Source organism: Gastrolobium bilobum, unplaced genomic scaffold (genome assembly GCF_033153095.1).
Source record: "Gastrolobium bilobum isolate Gb01-03AN ecotype WA unplaced genomic scaffold, APGP_CSIRO_Gbil_v1 utg350019, whole genome shotgun sequence".
Lineage (NCBI taxonomy): Eukaryota > Viridiplantae > Streptophyta > Magnoliopsida > Fabales > Fabaceae > Gastrolobium > Gastrolobium bilobum.
The window spans coordinates 2,188-19,504 of record NW_026898489.1 but is presented as its reverse complement, the minus strand read 5'-3'; the positions used below and the strand labels follow the sequence as shown (position 1 = coordinate 19,504).

The following is a 17,317-nucleotide window of genomic DNA, read 5'->3' as shown; positions in this document are numbered from 1 at the left end:
AGAAAATAGCCTTTACATAGTATCAAAGTTTCATATTTTATCTTTAAAACTATTTACTCAAATATCATGCGACAATGAAAATTATTTTTTGGAATATCACGTTTTTCAAAATCTTTGATCCTACTCTATGTATCACCGATACTGACACGAGACACGTGACACGATACGACACGACACTCCGACACGTTAATTCTAAAAAATGTTAGATTTTGACACGTTAGGACACATTTTGATATTAAATAATACTTTTAATTTAGGGAAAAGTTCACCAATGCCCCTGTGGTTTACTTCAGAATCACTTATGCCCCTGTGGTTTTTTTCTTATCACATATGCCCCTGTGGTTTGTAAAAGGTATGTTTTTTTATCACATATATCCATGTGGTTTCTTATTTTTTACAAAGCACAGGAGCATATGTGATAGGAAAAAAACCACAGGGGCATAAATGATTCTGAAGCAAACCACAAGGGTATTGGTGAACTTTTCCCTTTAATTTATATAGTGTATATTATATTTAATATTAAATAATTTAACAAAAAAATGAAACTAAATTTATAATATTTATCAATTTTGCAAAGAAACATAAGATATCACAAATATTTATATTAAACTCAATAAAATGGTAATCGTAATCCAACGAATCTAATAGTTGGAACTAAAAACTCAACACAACGAAACCTTTGAACTTTTTTTGAATTTCTATAACGCGTGTTGAAGTGTCAGGGAGTGTCGGAGTGTTGTAGAGTGTCGGAAAGTGTAGGACACGACACGTCAGAATTTTTGAAGTGTCGGAGCTTCATAGATCCTACTAGCTAGATTAGGCTACAAAGTAGCAGAGTATTAATCGTTTATTCTAAATTTCACTCCTTTTTTAACATCTATATTTAATATAAATTATATAAACTTGAAATTTTTATTATTAAATAAAAATTTATATTAAATAAATTAAATTAAATAATAATTAATAATGAAAATAATTTAATTATCTTTGAAATCGTCGCATATATAGGAATATTAAATTTATTACCAAAAATGATGATTTGATAATTTTTTTATTTTCTTTCTAAATTTGAAAAAATAATTAGAAATTTATATCAAATGAATTATGTCAAGAAATAATTAATAATATAAATAATTTGATTCTCTCTTAAAACTCTTTCAAATTTAAAAATATTAAATTTATTATTGATAAGAGAAATTTAATAATTATTTCACAAATTTTTTTCTTAATTTGAGAAAAATGGTACTTTTTTTTTCGGATAACAGGAAAAATGGTATTTAACATCATATGTAATATTTATATTTTTTGACATAATCTTTTGGAATCCTTATAAATTTAAAATCGTCAAATTATCTTTATTGAAAATAAATTTATGATTAATTTATTGAAAATTTCCAACTTAATGCCAATTTGATTCGTTTATCATAATCATTTAATTAATATTTTTTTCTTAAATAGAAAATAAAATGAAAAATGATTTTCTAAAGTGTCACCATTTTCAATAAATTCGATAAATTAGAAAAGAACATAAAAAAACAATTTTGAACTTTTTATTATTGATATCAATTTTATTATTTATTATTTTTAGTTATTTAAAGAAATAATATATTAAAATAATATACCGTATTGAATATTAGTTAATCAAATTAATTAAATATAATTTTTTAATTAAATATAATTTGTGTGAATGAATGAGAGTATAAAGTAGGAGAAAGAATAAAGATTTGGATATATAATCAAAAAATGGTGGCAATCTGATTGTGCCAATTTCTTTCGAGAAAAAAAGGAAAGAAATAGAATAAAAAAAGTATTTTATTATCGGATTCCAAAATGAGCTTGGGATTAGAGTTTATATAGTTGAGATCCGCTACAGTCCCCCTCTTCCCTCTCTCAAGGTTCTCTTTGTTCCTCATCTCTCTTCCCCTCTTCCGCTTTCTCCCAGATGCCATGATTTTCCCGAGAAACTGAGAGAAAGTCCGAGAAATTTTCCTCAGAGACAAGGCCAAAGAAGATAACCATAGTGTATACCCTAGACAGATAAAGCTCTCAACACACCCTTTGCTTTGGAGCTTCAATCCAGAATCTGTTGTCTCCGCACTATTTATTGCTTCCTTCTTCGATCTGAATCTTCGCCATTGAAGCCGCTCTCTTTTGCTTTCGTGAAATCAGAAGTTTTTGTTGTTTCCGAAAGCCGTAGGTTCGTGCGGTTCCTAGGTCAATCAGCGTTGTTGATAGCTGATTGTCGATTATTTTCTGATTTTGGAAACCCTAGATTTGGTACGGTTTTGTGTAATTTGGTGTTGTTTTCAATTTAGGTTTGTTTGCTTTGCTGTTTGTGCTGGTGCATACGGTTTCCCGTGGGTGCCGCATGCTATTTGGGTTGATTTTTCATGCCGTCGGAACCAATACCGTGGGATCGAAAGGACTTCTTCAAGGAGAGGAAGCACGAGAGGTCTGAGTCTCTAGGGTCTGTGGCCAGATGGAGAGACACTCCAGCTCATCACGGCTCCCGCGAGTTGAATCGGTGGGGATCAGCCGAAAATCGGCGCTCATCTGGTGAGTTTCTTTTTTAATCGTTTTGGTCTTTTATTTTTTGTTTATAAGTTGTGCTTCGTGAACGTCTTGATGCATTATGAGGGGCTAGAGTTTCTGTTTGGTGTTATTGTTTTATTATTTAATTTTGGAAGAAATTAGGGTTTTGAATGGTTAATGATTTGGTTGGTTATACTTTTGTGGTTTTTCTTATCTGATTGATTGTGAATTTTTTAATCTTTTATTTGTTTTTGGTGATTTTTGAAGGCACGGGTCTGCAGATGTTATTGGAATGTTACTTTAAATGGGCGAACTTTCTTATGTGCTCATTTTTTTTTTTTTTTCTTTTTCTTCATGAGAATATATACTTTGCTTGTGTTGATTTTCTCTTTTCTATTTCCCCCTTTTGGTTTAAATATTTTCTCAAGGTCATGGCAAGCTGGGTGGTTGGCACCTGTTTCCAGAAGATTCCGGTAATGGGCATGGGCTTTCTCGGTCCTGTGATAAGATGCTGGAGGAAAATAATTGTCGGCCTTCAGTTTCTCGAGGGGATGGAAAGTATGGCAGGAACAATAGGGAAAACAGAGGATCCTTTAGCCAGAGAGATTGGAGAGGACATTCATCGGAAACTGCTAACAGCTCTCTGAATTTGTCCAGGAGGCAACTGGATGCGAATAATGACCAGAGATCAGTTGATGACATACTCACATATTCTTCTCATCCGCATTCCGACTTTGTGAACTCTTGGGAGCAGCATCACTTGAAAGACCAGCATGAAAAGATGGGTGGTGCCAATGGTTTGGGTACGGGCCAGAGATCTGACAGGGAGAGTTTGGGTTCGATTGCATGGAAGCCACTTAAATGGAACCGTTCTGGAAGCTTGTCTTCTCTAGGCTCAGGCTTTAGCCACTCAAGTAGGAGCGCCAGAGGGGCAGATTCCTGTGAAGGGAAGGTTGAGTTGAAGGACAAAAATGCAACTGCTGTTGAGTCAAATTCTGGGGAAGCTTCTGCGTATGAGACTTCTTCTGCTCCTCTGGCTAAATTGGGGAAGAAGCCTAGGCTAAATTGGGGTGAGGGACTTGCAAAGTATGAGAAAAAGAAAGTCGAGGGGCCTGATGTAAGTGCAAACAAAGATGGCGCTGTCTTCTCTACTATCAACAATTTCCCCAGTCCCATCTTAGTAGATAAAAGCCCGAAAGATACAGGATTTTCAGATTCTGCATCTCCTGCAACTCCATCTTCTGTTGCCTGCAGTTCCTTGCAAGGTATGTTATTCGACTCTCTGTTAAGGTTGTACAATAATAAGGTAACTTAACTTGTAGAAGTGTATAGTGAAGTAACATAACTCATCAGGGTGTTTATTTTAAATCTTATAGAATTGTAGTGAATAGTACTCTGCTATCTGGTGTGTCAAATTCATTCAGGTTTCTGAATGTATAATATATACACAAGTTTTTTGCTTTTCTATTATATTTACTTGTTTGCCAAAACCTGAGTTTAACCTTGTAGCAGGTGTGGATGATAAATTATTTGGAAAAGCTTCAAATGTGGACAATGATGCTAGTAATTTGAGTGGTTCACCTCGTCCTGTGTCTCAAAATCATATGCAGAGGTTTCCTTTCAATTTAGAGAAGGTGGATATTGACTCGTTGACAAGTCTGGGTTCTTCACTTTTTGAGTTGCTACAGTCTGATGATTTGAGCTCTGTGGATTATAGTCTAGTGATATCCCCTGCAATGAATAAGTTGCTGGCATGGAAAGCTGACATTTCAAAGGTATTGGAGGTGACTGAAACTGAAATTGATTTACTTGAAAATGAACTGAAGTCACTAAAATCTGAATCTGGGGATAGATTTCCGTACTCAGCAGCAGTTGGGTCCCTGCTGGTATACTTCAATGAAAAATCTTGTGATGAACATGTTGGAGGCTCTGTCAAGGTTGCTCGTCCAGAGTCATTGCAAATTGTTTCTTCTGATGACCCTAATGTGGAGATGCTTCATTCTACTAACTTGCATGATATACATGATAATGGCAAGGAAGATGATATTGACAGTCCTGGAACGGCAACGTCTAAATTTGTAGAGCCTCTGCCCTTGATTAATGCAGTTTCTTCATGTGATGTGGGGAGATATAATACTTGCTCTGGAGCCTTGGATGGAATTCAGTCTACTGCCATGAAATGCTTACTTCCCTGTGCGTATAGACAAGTTGCTACTGTATCTGCTTGTGGTGATGGTAATACATCTATGGAGGTAAAAGATGGCGTGGGTGGTAACTCTGGCGCAAGCTTTTGTTCTAGCACTGAGGATATTTTATGTGCTAAAATTATTTCTGCCAATAAAGAATATGCAAAGAGTGCATCTGAGGTATTTACTAAGTTATTGCCAAAAGAATGTGATAAGATGGCTAATATTGGAGCTAGCTGCAGCTCATGCTCACATGATAGTGCATTCATTGTGGAAAAATTTGCAAAGAAAAAGCTGTTTGCAAGATTTAAGGAGAGAGTTATAACACTTAAGTTTAAAGCCTTGCATTACCTGTGGAAAGAAGATATGCGCTTACTATCTATAAGGAAATGCCGCCCAAAATCTCACAAAAAACTTGAAATAGGTTTGCGAACTATCAGTTGTGTTCGTCAAAAGAATCGATCCTCCATTCGTTCTCGTTTTCCCTTCTCAGGTATGAATATGATTATATCTAAAGTTTTTCTGCTAAACATGTGACTTTCATTTTACTGCGTCTTTCTTTAGATAAATATGTTGTTGTAATGCACATAACACAATAGCATTATTTGATTCATGTAGCGAACTCCACCAAGTGGTAAAAGGCTTTGGTGGTGGTGGTTGTTTTCTTTACATAATTAGTTCAGCTAGGAGACTGTGCATTACTTTGATTTCATATGGCAAGAGATGCTTTGTTTTTTGAAAAGGGGAGGAATAACAAAGAATAGGTTATTTTTCCGTTGTTGGTTTGTGTTACAAACCTCTACTGAGATCACGAAAATAAGAATAGAAACAGAGATCATTGGCCTGAATAACTTCAGCTTTTTCATATTTTGAGCAAAAGACAATTACAAGACAGTCTCACTGAGACAATTATAGGGAAATCAAGACAATTACAATGAACTGGAAATCAAAATAACAAAGCACAAAGAAATAAAAGATAATGTGAGACAATTCTAGAGGTCTCACTCTCCCGATCCCAAAAGGGCCTACCACTAAGATTTCAGATTCCCAACCATGATGCCTTCCTTTTGTATCATAGTAGTTAATTGCGCCGCAATAGCGCCGCGAGCCGCGCTGTATGGGCGTTGCGGTGCCTCACCGCAAGAAACCGCTTCGTGCCACATTGGAATGCAACAGCGGCCATTGCGATTGCAAATCGCGGCCATATTGTTGTCATAAGGCAAAATGTCAATTTTTCCTAAATTTAAATGTGTAATAGAAAATTTTTAAGGGTATTTTAGTCTATCTGTGTCTCTTTCTGTCACTTCCATTGGTTGTCATCATCTTCTAAAGAAAGACGCAGATAGACTAAAAAACCCTTAAAATTTTTCTGTTACACATTTAAATTTAGGAAAAATTGACATTTTACACTCTCCATTCTGTTACGCACATACATGCACACAAATTTTTTATATCCAATAATTTGTTGTCATCATCTTCTTCCATTGGTTGCCACCCAAAGACATGTCCATCCTCACAAGAAGCTTTAAGTCAGGTGGTTTAGGTAATGGCAGTGGGTGCTCCACCTCCTCCAAACGCACCACCTTCGCTAATAGCTCCCCTTCCTCTTTTGTAGTCGTCTCCTTTCCTTGAAGATTCGAGTCTGGTGGTTCAGGCAATGGTGGAAGGTTGACAACCACCGCCGGTGGGTGTGTTGTTTCCGGCAGCTGCACATCCAAAACCTTGTTCGCAAGCTCTTCATCTACTTTCTCGTGCTTCTCCAACACTGATTTTTTATGCATTTCCGATTCTGTATCATCTTCTTCCAAGCATATCTTTTTCTATTCATGATTTTCTACTTCTCTAGTTTTGGTGTCTCCTTTTCTTTCACCAAGTTTCCTTCCATATCTGCTTTTGAATTCAAATGTCCCCTCTCTTCGCCTTCATCACAAAGTTATAAATTTGGGTCGTATTTCGGTTGAAATTCTTTTAGCATCGCCTTGGAGAAATCACACCAACTCGCCTTCAGATTTGACCCTCTCCAGAATAGGTACCAGATGCGATCATATACCTTCAGTCCTTTCGCAGCTTTTGAAATTTTTTTAGTTTCGAGTGTTCCTTTCATGTTGAAATATTGCTCCATCTGGATCTGCCATCCATAGGCTTCCACCCCATCAAACAGTGGAATCATCTTTTAAACGGATATCACAACTCCCAGATCGGAGCTGTGATACCAATTTGTTATGTTACAAACCTCTACTCAGATCACGAAAATAAGAACAGAATCAGAGATCATTGGCCTGGATAACTTCAGCTTTTTCATATATTGAGCAAAAGACAATAACAAGACAGCCTCACTGAGATAATTACAGGGAAATCAAGACAATTACAATGTACTGGAAATCAAAATAACAAAGCACAAAGAAATAAAAGATAATGTGAGACAATTCTAGAGGTCTCACTCTCTCCCAATCCCAAAAGGGCCCAGTCACTACTAAGATTCCAGATACCCAACCATGCTTCCTTCCCTCTGTATATAACTAACTTCAAGTCACCTCCACGCTCTCCATTCTGTTACGGGGAAATTTGGGAAACTCCTCTAACGTGGCAGTAGCTGTGTATGTTTGCCGACTAGGATCGTATCAGTTTGATTTGGGAATAATATAGAATTTTTTTCATGAGAATTTGGCTTTTAATAGAGGCCATGGTTATCATTTGATCCATGTAGCTGACAACACTTATAGGGTAAGGCTTGCTTCTTGTCGTCATTTTTATGATGATGATTTTGGTAGCTTGTTTCCAGATCATCTGTGTGTGTTTGTGCATGCTGCTTGCTTGGTACACTTATCCCCTGGTGAGTTCAACTCAAAAATTTAGGACTTTTGTATAGTTACAATCAAATAGATTTGTGTTAGTTTACTAAGTTTCATGTCTGCCATGTTGAGTGATTATCGCTTGCAAATTTTGAAAACTGGATCTCTGCACTATTATGCTGTGGTTTTTGTCTATTAGGCATTGATTTTAGTGTTTTATGTCATTTATTTATGTATAAATGATGGCTCAATAATTATTAGTGTAGATGTAGACAAAGGAGTTTGTTAACATGAATGTATGTTGCTTTTCATGTCAGAGAACAGAAGCTTCCAGAATGCTTTTCATATATTTCAGTTTTTATTTTAGAATCTTGTAGAGTCAACGATCAGTTTCTTGAGTTGCTATGTGATAAAAAAGTTTTTATGACGCCTTTTTGTTGACTACAGGGATTCTTTCTGGCAGTTTATTTGGTAGATGAGAGGGGATTGGATCTGGTGTTTTATTTATATTTTCGTTTTATGCTTTTTGGCTGTGATTATGGAGGATTGCTTACTTGTTAATATCACAATTTCTTTCCATTAATAAACTTTTTCCTTTTTAAGACATGAGTAAATAAAATGCACAGCCCCTTGAGATTGTACAAGCCAATGTTGGAGCATGATCTTCTTGCAATGTTAGAGCAGGGCCAGGTAGGGCACGACATGATAGTCTTCTTTATTATCTGGGCTTTATTTAAGCGATGGTGAACGATATTTCAAGTTGTTAAAGTACTTTTTACTACCTATGGAGATTTCTAAATTAGAGTATCTTTAGAGGCATGGTTATATAAAATGTGCGATCCATGATTTTAATCGCGTGCAACAATAAGGTTCAAGCTCCCAGCTACACGAACCAAAAGAGGGAATTGGAGTGACTGGAACCATCACTTGAATCAGCAGAGTCGTGCGCGTGGTGCTTGAAACATACTTGTGAATAGGCCCGCTTTAGCACGCTATAGCGTAGTTGCATTGCGGTGCAGCGGCCGGCCGCCACAAACTGCGCCGCAACGGTCAAGCATAGTGTAGCGGATGTAGCGGCCGCTATTGCGGCTGAATCGCGGCGCTATTGCGCCGCTACAGTAGTTTCTGCAAAAGTGTTATCGTCGTAGAAGGAAGAGATTTACAACTTAGATACAAGTTAAAATGTTCATGTTTAATTATGATTAGTTCCTTAAGTTCTTTGATTTTGACATTTCACTTAAGTGACACTTTGAATTTTGACTAATTTTGCCACTTTATTTTGTTGTATTACATTATTTGATACTTTAATTCCTTCAATTTGCTTATGATTTGAATTTTAATGTTCGAAATCATTTATGTTTGAGTTTAAGATCCTTCATATTTGTTTTTTATGCCACATTTTCTTATTTTAAGTTTTATATTTGTGGAGTACAATTTAGTGTATCACTTAGATACACTTTGCATAGTAGCGTTGTAGCGCTAACCACTATAGCGCTATAGCAGTTTGGAGGGTCAGCCGCTATTCGAGATTAATAAGTATGGCTTGAAATCACGATTCAGCAACATATTATCTTGTACACCATCCAGCTGGATTTTGTAAGCATCTAGCAGGTCTTGAAACAATGACAACTGCCATCTGCCACACCGTGGAGTTGGTTTCTGCAGCACTGTGAAGGTTGTATATGCAATGCTGGTTTATGCACATCATCGACCCTTGTTTTGGCATAATCGTGTGTGTCGTGCCGGAAATAGCGATTCAGCAATATTTCATCTTGCATGACATTGAGCTGGTTTCTGTAAGCGCCAAGTGGGTCATGAAACAACAATGGCAGGCTTCTGGAACACTGTCAAGCTGGTTTATGCACGTCTGGTTTCTGAGATGCCGTTGGGCTGGTTTTGTTGGGCTGGTTTTGCATTTCATTGACCTTTGTTTTGAATTCCAAGTATAAAACCTCGATTGTTGTTTATGGTCTTCCCCCAATCGCTCTCTTCTAGTTATAGTAAAATGTGGGCTCTCTTCTAGTTATAGTAAAATGACGACCGAAATAGTTTTACTTAAAAAGCTTTAGTTATCTTATTTGTTTATTATACATTTAAAATTTAAACTGCAATTTTCTAAATGTCTGATAACTGAAATTTATAGAATAATATTTTGACTTAAAAACCATATCCATCAACTTTTTATCCAATTTTTAAATCCTAGTTCTATTCTTCCTATGTTATCTATTTATAATCTATTTGAGGTTGAATAACAATTTATTTTATCATATTTAAATCTACTTTGTATGCAATTCAATTATCATGTTCTTATCTTTTTTCTATTTATTATATATTTGTATTTAAATAGATTTCAAATATATTTGATTTTGATTAAAAACCAAAACTTTTTTTGTTATATTTAAAACTACCTTATCCTATTTTCAAATCCGAGTTCTATTCTGATCATTTTATACCCATGACTGATCATCCACCTATCTCTGTTCTGCACTCAACAATTCTATTGCGTGGATGCATCCCCATTTTTGCGCTAACGAACCTGTGCTTCTTCCTTGCATAAAAGCTTCTTCCATTGTTTCATACAACTCCGGCCTCTGTTTGCACTAGTTTCTGTTAAGAACATCATCATCAACATCTGTTTTGCATGTAGCTCCTCTGATTTGGTTGTGTACTTCGCACTGCTCAATCTCTGTTTTGCACTGTTTTCTGTTTAGCTTTGCTTCATCATCTGCTTTCCGCACAGCTCCCCTGATACTTCTGTTTTTGGTTATGCTTGTTGGACTTGTTATCGGTATTTAGCTTTTCTCTAATTGATTGAGCTTTGAGTCTTGAAACTTTGTTTAATGTTCATAATATAGTTTATCAGTCTGCTATATAATTTTGTCAGACTTTTTTCATTGTAGCTGGTGCTGTTTTTGTTGCAGAGTCACTCTTTGACGTGTTATACTGCTACAGTGCTTGTGGATGTGGCCGTTCTGTGTTGCATTCTACCATTGACTACTTGTTTTTACATTTACTCATGACATTTATTTTAACATTTTGTTCTTATGATAACTATACTTTCCTTCTGTCTATACTTGCAGAAGGAAATCAACTAAGCTTGGTTCCAACATCTGAGATGATTAATTATACAAGGCAACTGCTTTCAGAATCCCAAGATAAAGTTCACAGAAACTGCTTGAAGATGCCAGCACTAATTTTGGATCAGAAGGAGAAAATGATTTCAAAGTTTATATCTAGCAATGGGCTGGTTGAAGATCCTTTGGCTATTGAGAGAGAAAGGGCTATGATCAACCCATGGACTTCAGAAGAGAGAGATATTTTCATGGAGAAATTTGCAGCCTTTGGAAAGGATTTTCGGAGAATTGCTTCTTTCCTTGACCACAAAACAACTGCTGATTGTGTTGAATTCTACTACAAAAACCACAAGTCCGATTGTTTTGAGAAAATTAAGGTGCAAGATGGTGGTGTTAAGCTAGGGAAGTTGTTTACTGCCAAAACTGACTTGATGGCATCAGGTAAAAAATGGAATTATCAAGTGAATGCTGCTTCTCTTGAGATTTTGAGTGCAGCTTCAGTGATGGCAGATGGCATTGCGGGTAACCAAAACATGCATTCAGGAAGTTCACTTTTAAGGGGATATGGTTGTTTGAAAACATCAAGGGATGAGGATAGCATCACGAAGAGATCAAGTGGTTTTGACATTCTTCAAGAGGAAAGGGAGACTGTCGCAGCTGATGTATTGGCTGGTATATGTGGTTCTCTTTCATCTAAGGCTATGAGTTCGTGCAGAACAAGTTCATTTCATAACACGAACAGGAAGCGTTTGAAGTTGAGGCCTCTATGCAAACAACCTATGACGCCTGATGTTACTCAAAATATTGATGATGAAACTTGTTCTGATGAGGGCTGTGGTGAAATGGATCCTTCTAATTGGACAGACGAGGAGAAGGCAACCTTTCTTCAGGCTGTATCATCATTTGGAAAGGATTTTGCGATGATTGCACAAAGTGTAGGAACAAGGTCCCAAGATCAGTGCAAAGCTTTTTTCAGTAAGGCTCGGAAATGCCTTGGCTTGGACCTCATGCACCCTAGACCTGAAAATGTTGGATCACCAGTGAATAATGATACAAGTGGTGGCAGGAGTGACACAGAGGATGCATGCATTGTGGAGATAGGTTCAGTCATTGGCACTGATAAGTCAGGCACTAAAACAGATGAGGAACTCCCTTCGCCTGGCATGAACACATACTGTGATGAATCCAATCCTGTGGAAGCCAGGAACTTGTCAGCTGACTTAAATGAATCAAAGGAGATATATGGGGAAGAAGTAGATCGTGAAGTTGTAAATATGGTTTCCGATGCATGTGTAATTAAGTGCGAGTCTAAACTGGGCTCTGATGATAGCGGGGTTGTGTTGTACAGTTCTGATAAGTCTGGTTTTGTTGGGGACCAGGGAGCTATAATTATGTCAGATAACTTACAAGCTGGAAAAGATAAACCAAATGAAGTGGGAGGTGCCGTTACAGAATTGTTGTCTGCTTCAGAATTAATTGAACCGTGCCACTCTAATCCTGTTGCTGAGGTTTTTACTGGTGGTTCTGGAAACAAATTGGAGGGGTCAACTCCATGCGTTGATGGTAGAGATGATAAACATGAAGCTGATACAGATGTTGGAGTTGAATTGAAAAACTCAGTCCATGATTCAAGATTGAGTTTTGGTGCTAAAAATCAGCTGCAACTGTCCCATAAGTCTTATTTCTTAGGATCCTCTGTAGATGATCCTCATGCAACTGCAAATTCAATGTTGCAAAATACTGCCGGTGCTTCTGTTCAATGTGTGAAAAAAACTATCCTAGATCGAGTGTCTTCTACTTGTGATTTTCCGGGAAGTAGAGATAAGAATAGTCATAATTCCATCAGCGATGGAGGCTATCAGCTTCTTAAGCATGGGAATTTATTGGACCATGTTGAGGCTGCTAGAATCCTTCAGTGCTATCCTTTCCAAGTGCCTGTTAAGAAAGAAGTGAATGGAGATATGAGCTGCAGCAATTCAGCAACTGTGTTCCCTATTCTGTCACAAAAGATTGAACAAGCTGATGGTAATTACAAAACACAGTTGCGGTGTTCGTCAGATTCAGAAAAAACTTCCAGAAATGGTGATGTGAAACTGTTTGGGAAGATATTATCCAATCCTTCGTCCACCCAGAAGCCTAATTTAACTGCCAAGAGAAATGAAGAAAATGGTACCCATCATCTGAAGTTAAGCCGCAACTCTTCTAATATGAAATTTGCTGGCCATTATAATGCTGACAAAAAATCAGCTATTTTGAAGTTTGATCATAATGATTATAGGGGCCTTGAAAATGTTCCTTTGAGTTATGGTTATCGGGATGGGAACAGAATACCGACTAGTTTCTCATCACTACCTGATTCTGCCCTCTTCCTTGCCAAATATCCTGCAGCATTCAGTAATTATCCTACATCTTCTGCCAAATTAGAGCAACATTCATTGCAGGCATTGGCCAAAAATAATGAACAGCACCTGAATGGAGTATCTGCTTTTACAACTAGAGAAGTCAATGGCAGCAATGGTGTGATTGATTATCAGATGTTTAGAAATAGGGATGGTCTGAAAGTGCAGCCATTTATGGTAGATGTAAAGCATCGACAAGATATGTTCTCTGAGATACAGAGAAGAAATTTTGAAGCTATCTCAAGTTTACAGGGAATGGTGGGAATGAATGGTGTTGGGAGACCAGGTATTGTTGTTGGAGGATCACGGAGTGGAGTCTCAGATCCTGTGGCAGCCATCAAAATGCATTATTCAAATTCTGATCAGTGTGGCAGTCAGAATGGGAGTATAATGAGAGAGGATGAATCTTGGGGTGGAAAAGGGGATTTAGGCAGGTAGTAGATGTGCTCAGCGGCAAACATACCTTTTTGCCGCCCCCTTGTATTATAGTTTTTGTTAATTTCTAAATATAGTGATAGAGCCATTTGACTAGTTCGTAGGCCTGTCTTTTTGGTTAAGTATTAGGCGCTTTTAATATTGCAGTAGCTTTGTATTTATTGTTTTTGATGAAAATACAGAAATAATATCAGAAAAAGTCAAGAGGGGCAATTGCCATTTTGGATTCCTTAGCGCCATCACTTTTGGTATAATTTTTACAAGTTTTTACGACTCTCTTTGGAGGTACTAATTCAGTAGAAAAGGGGTCAGATGGGCTCTTATAATGGATAACTCGACTTTTGGTTTTACTTTCTTTTCTCTTTTAGTTTGGATTCAAATAAATGTAGAAAAACAACTGATAGTTTTGCTTTATATTTCGGTTTTGTGAGACGGAGCAGCAGATTTTCATATACCGGAGTGTTTTGCTTAGGTATACCATTTTTCTCCGACAGGTTGAGTTAATATGCTTGTCAATTTGCATAGGCCAGGTCATCGATTTGAAAACTGGTGACCTACCCGGTTGCGTAAAGAATCGTTTAAACTTCATTAAAAAATTCAATAAAATCGGCGTAATTCAATCAAATTTGTATGAGCTTGATGGTTCAAGCATTGAGAGACGCAAACCTGTGTCTTATCAAAGTGTATGATTATGCTCGAGGGAGGTGCTTGGGGAAGGGAATCTTGCTTTCTACAATTGGCTTGTCAAAATTGATTAACCTGAAGAGATGTCTATGCATTTCTTTTTCAGTTTCGGATGATGCTTGTTTTTTCTCAGGTAGTTGATAAGTCCATGAATTGTGGTTAGACCTTCAACATTAAAAAAAAGAAGAGAAGATGAGAACATGCAGAAAGAAAAAGATGCAAATTCTGAACCTGTTCAGAATTCTGTTGTTCATGACAGCCCCCAAGGGGCTGCGCATAGTGACCCCTTGCTCATTCTGGTTTAACCAGACAATCAGCCCCCTATAGATGAGCCTTTAGGAAATAATTCCATGGAAAAATCCACTCCAAAGGGTTTGGCCCCTAAGACAAATAGTGAGACACCTGCTGCCTCAAAAAGACCTCCACCACCCTTTCCTCAAAGGTTACAAAAACAGAAGCAAGACACTCAGTTTAGGAAATTTTTAGACCTCCTAAAACAGTTGCATGTCAACATTCCATTTGTGGATGCATTAGAACAAATGCCCACTTATGTGAAATTCATGAAAGAAATTCTTTCAAGAAAAAGGAAGCTAGAAGAGTTTGAGATTGTTGCTCTTACACAAGAGAGCAGTCAATATCTGCTTAGTAAGATACCTCCTAAATTGGGAGACCCAGGAAGCTTTACAATCCCATGCACCATAGAGACCATTACATAGGCAGAGCATTGTGTGATTTAGGTGCTAGTATCAACTTGATGCCCTTGAGTGTGTACAAAAAGTTGAAAGTAGGAGAGCCTAATCCCACCCCTGTCACTTTACAGTTGGCTGATAGGTCCTTAGTTTATCCGGAAGGGAAAGTAGAGAATGTCTTGGTGAAGGTAGATAAATTTATTCTACCAGCTGATTTTATAATCTTAGACTTTGAGGAAGACAGAGAGGTGCCTATAATTTTAGGAAGGGCTTTCTTAGCCACTGGTGGGGCTGTGATAGATGTTAAGGAGGGTGAGTTGGCTATGAATGTGAATGGTGAGCAAGTAAAATTTAATATTTTGCAAGCCATGAAAAACCCAAGAGACATAGCGGAGTGTTCTAGGCTAGATATCATTGACTGTGTAGTCAAAGATAAATTTTTGCATGAGTCTGCATTGGACTCTTTACAAATTTCTGGTTTTGAGGGTCTTCAAATCAGTCAAACTGATTCTGAGGAAGTAGTTAAGTGGCTAAATTCCAGAACTGATGTGGTTTGGAAAAATAAAAATTTTGAGTCCTTAGAATTGGCCAAGAGAGGGTTAAAAATTCCCAAACCCTCAATTGAAGAGCCCCCTGTGTTAGAGCTCAAGCCTCTGCCTAATCACATTAGGTATGCTTACTTAGGAGAACAAGACACCTTGCCTGTTATAGTGTCCAACCTGCTCACTGTGCCAGAAGAAGAACAGTTGCTGACTGTTTTAAAAAAAATTAAGAGGGCTATAGGTTGGTTTTTGGCAGACATAAAAGGAATTAACCCTTCGTATTGCACACATAAAATCCTTTTTACTGACCTAACCAGCAGCTCTAGAGAGCAGCAAAGAAGGCTTAACCCAATCATGAAAGAGGTAGTAAAAGAGGAAATTATTAAGTGGTTGGATGCTGGGGTCATATATCCCGTTTCTAACAGTAACTAGCAGTACAGTGTGTCCCCAAAAAGGGTGGGATCACTGTTGTGGAAAATGAAAAAAAAGAACTAATACCCACTAGGACTGTTACTGGTTGGAGGATCTGTATGGACTACAGAAAACTCAACAAAGCCACTAGGAAGGATCATTTTCCTTTGCCTTTTATTGATCAGATGTTAGATAGATTGGCGGGTAAGGAATATTACTGTTTTTTAGATGGCTATTCAGGGTACAATCAAATAGCCTTAGCCCCTGAGGACCAGCCAAAGACCACTTTTACTTGTCCCTATGACATCTTTGCCTTTAGGAGAATGCCCTTTGGGTTGTGCAATGCACCAGCCACCTTTCAAAGGTGCATGATGGCCATCTTTACTGACATGATAGAACAGTTTGTGGAAGTCTTCATGGATGACTTCAGTGTCTTTGGGGACTTTTATGATGAGTGTCTCGGAAATTTGGGAAAAGTCCTTGAGAGATGTGAGGAGATCAATCTAGTCCTAAATTGGGAGAAATGCCATTTTATGGTGAAAGAAGGCATTGTATTAGGACATAGGATATCCAAGGCTGGGTTAGAGGTTGATAAAGCTAAGATAGATCAAATTGAGAAGCTGCCGCCCCTGTTAACATAAAGGGGATAAGGTCTTTCCTTGGGCATGCTGGTTTTTATAGGAGGTTTATAAAAGATTTTTCCAAAACCTCTAAGCCTCTTAGTCATTTGCTGGAAATTAACACCCCATTCCATTTTGATGAGGCTTGTCATAAAGCCTTTGAGGAGCTAAAACAGAAATTAATTTCTGCTCCCATCATAATAGCCCCTGACTGGTCAATGCCCTTTGAGTTGATGTGTGATGCAAGTGATTGGGCAGTGGGGGCTGTTTTAGGACAAAGAAAAAATAGAGTTTTCCACTCTATTTACTATGCCAGCCGAACCTTAAATGGAGCTCAATTAAATTACACAGTGACTGAAAAGGAACTGTTGGCTGTGGTGTTTGCCTTTGATAAATTTAGATCCTATTTGGTAGGCACCAATGTCACTGTGTATACTGACCATTCTGCCATAAAATATTTGGTGGAAAAGAAAGATTCTAAGCCTAGGTTGATTAGATGGGTTCTTCTCCTTCAAGAGTTTGATATGGAGATTAAGGATAGGAAGGGAACTGAAAATCAAGTGGCTGATCATTTGTCTAGGCTTAATGAAGGGCATCAAGATGAAAAGGCAGTGGAGCAAGCAATTAGAGAAACCTTCCCTGATGAGCAACTATTTTTAGTTGCCACTAACACAACCCCATGGTATGCTGACATAACTAATTATCTAGTTAGTGGGGAACTGCCTAAGGAGCTGAGTTACCAACAAAGGAAAAAGTTGGTACATGAGAGCAAGTTTTATTTGTGGGATGGGCCTTATATGTTTAAAAAGTGTGTTGACCAGATCATTAGGAGATGTATTTTAGAGGAAGAAAAAGAGGACATCCTTAGGCAATGCCATGACTCACCATATGGGGGTCACTTTGGTGGCATGAGGATAGCAGCAAAGGTGCTGCAGTCAGGTCTTTATTGGCCA

The 17,317-nt window shown here is 37.6% G+C and overlaps 1 protein-coding gene across 2 annotated transcripts; it reads left to right on the top strand.

Moving 5' to 3' along the window:
- The first annotated feature begins 1,952 nt into the window (after positions 1–1,952).
- On the top strand, positions 1,953–13,623 carry LOC133316746 (uncharacterized). 2 transcript variants are annotated; one of them, XM_061518524.1, is made up of 5 exons: positions 1,953–2,197; positions 2,316–2,556; positions 2,961–3,797; positions 4,045–5,211; positions 10,591–13,623. In XM_061518524.1, exons 2-5 carry the CDS (start codon positions 2,391–2,393, stop codon positions 13,419–13,421), a joined length of 5,001 nt encoding a protein of 1,666 aa, XP_061374508.1. In that variant the 5' UTR covers positions 1,953–2,197; positions 2,316–2,390; the 3' UTR covers positions 13,422–13,623. The 2 variants fall into 2 exon arrangements, with proteins under 2 accessions (XP_061374508.1, XP_061374507.1); XM_061518523.1 differs by having other exon boundaries at positions 4,042–5,211.
- Positions 13,624–17,317: the final 3,694 nt, after the last annotated feature.

Excerpts from the sequence above, each read along its gene's own strand:
- LOC133316746 (XM_061518523.1), top strand. The coding sequence starts at position 2,391 with ATGCCGTCGGAACCAATACCGTGGGATCGAAAGGACTTCTTCAAGGAG. Across the intron at positions 3,798-4,041 it reads TGCCTGCAGTTCCTTGCAAG|CAGGTGTGGATGATAAATTA; the intron begins GTATGTTATTCG and ends TTAACCTTGTAG. Across the intron at positions 5,212-10,590 it reads TTCTCGTTTTCCCTTCTCAG|AAGGAAATCAACTAAGCTTG; the intron begins GTATGAATATGA and ends CTATACTTGCAG.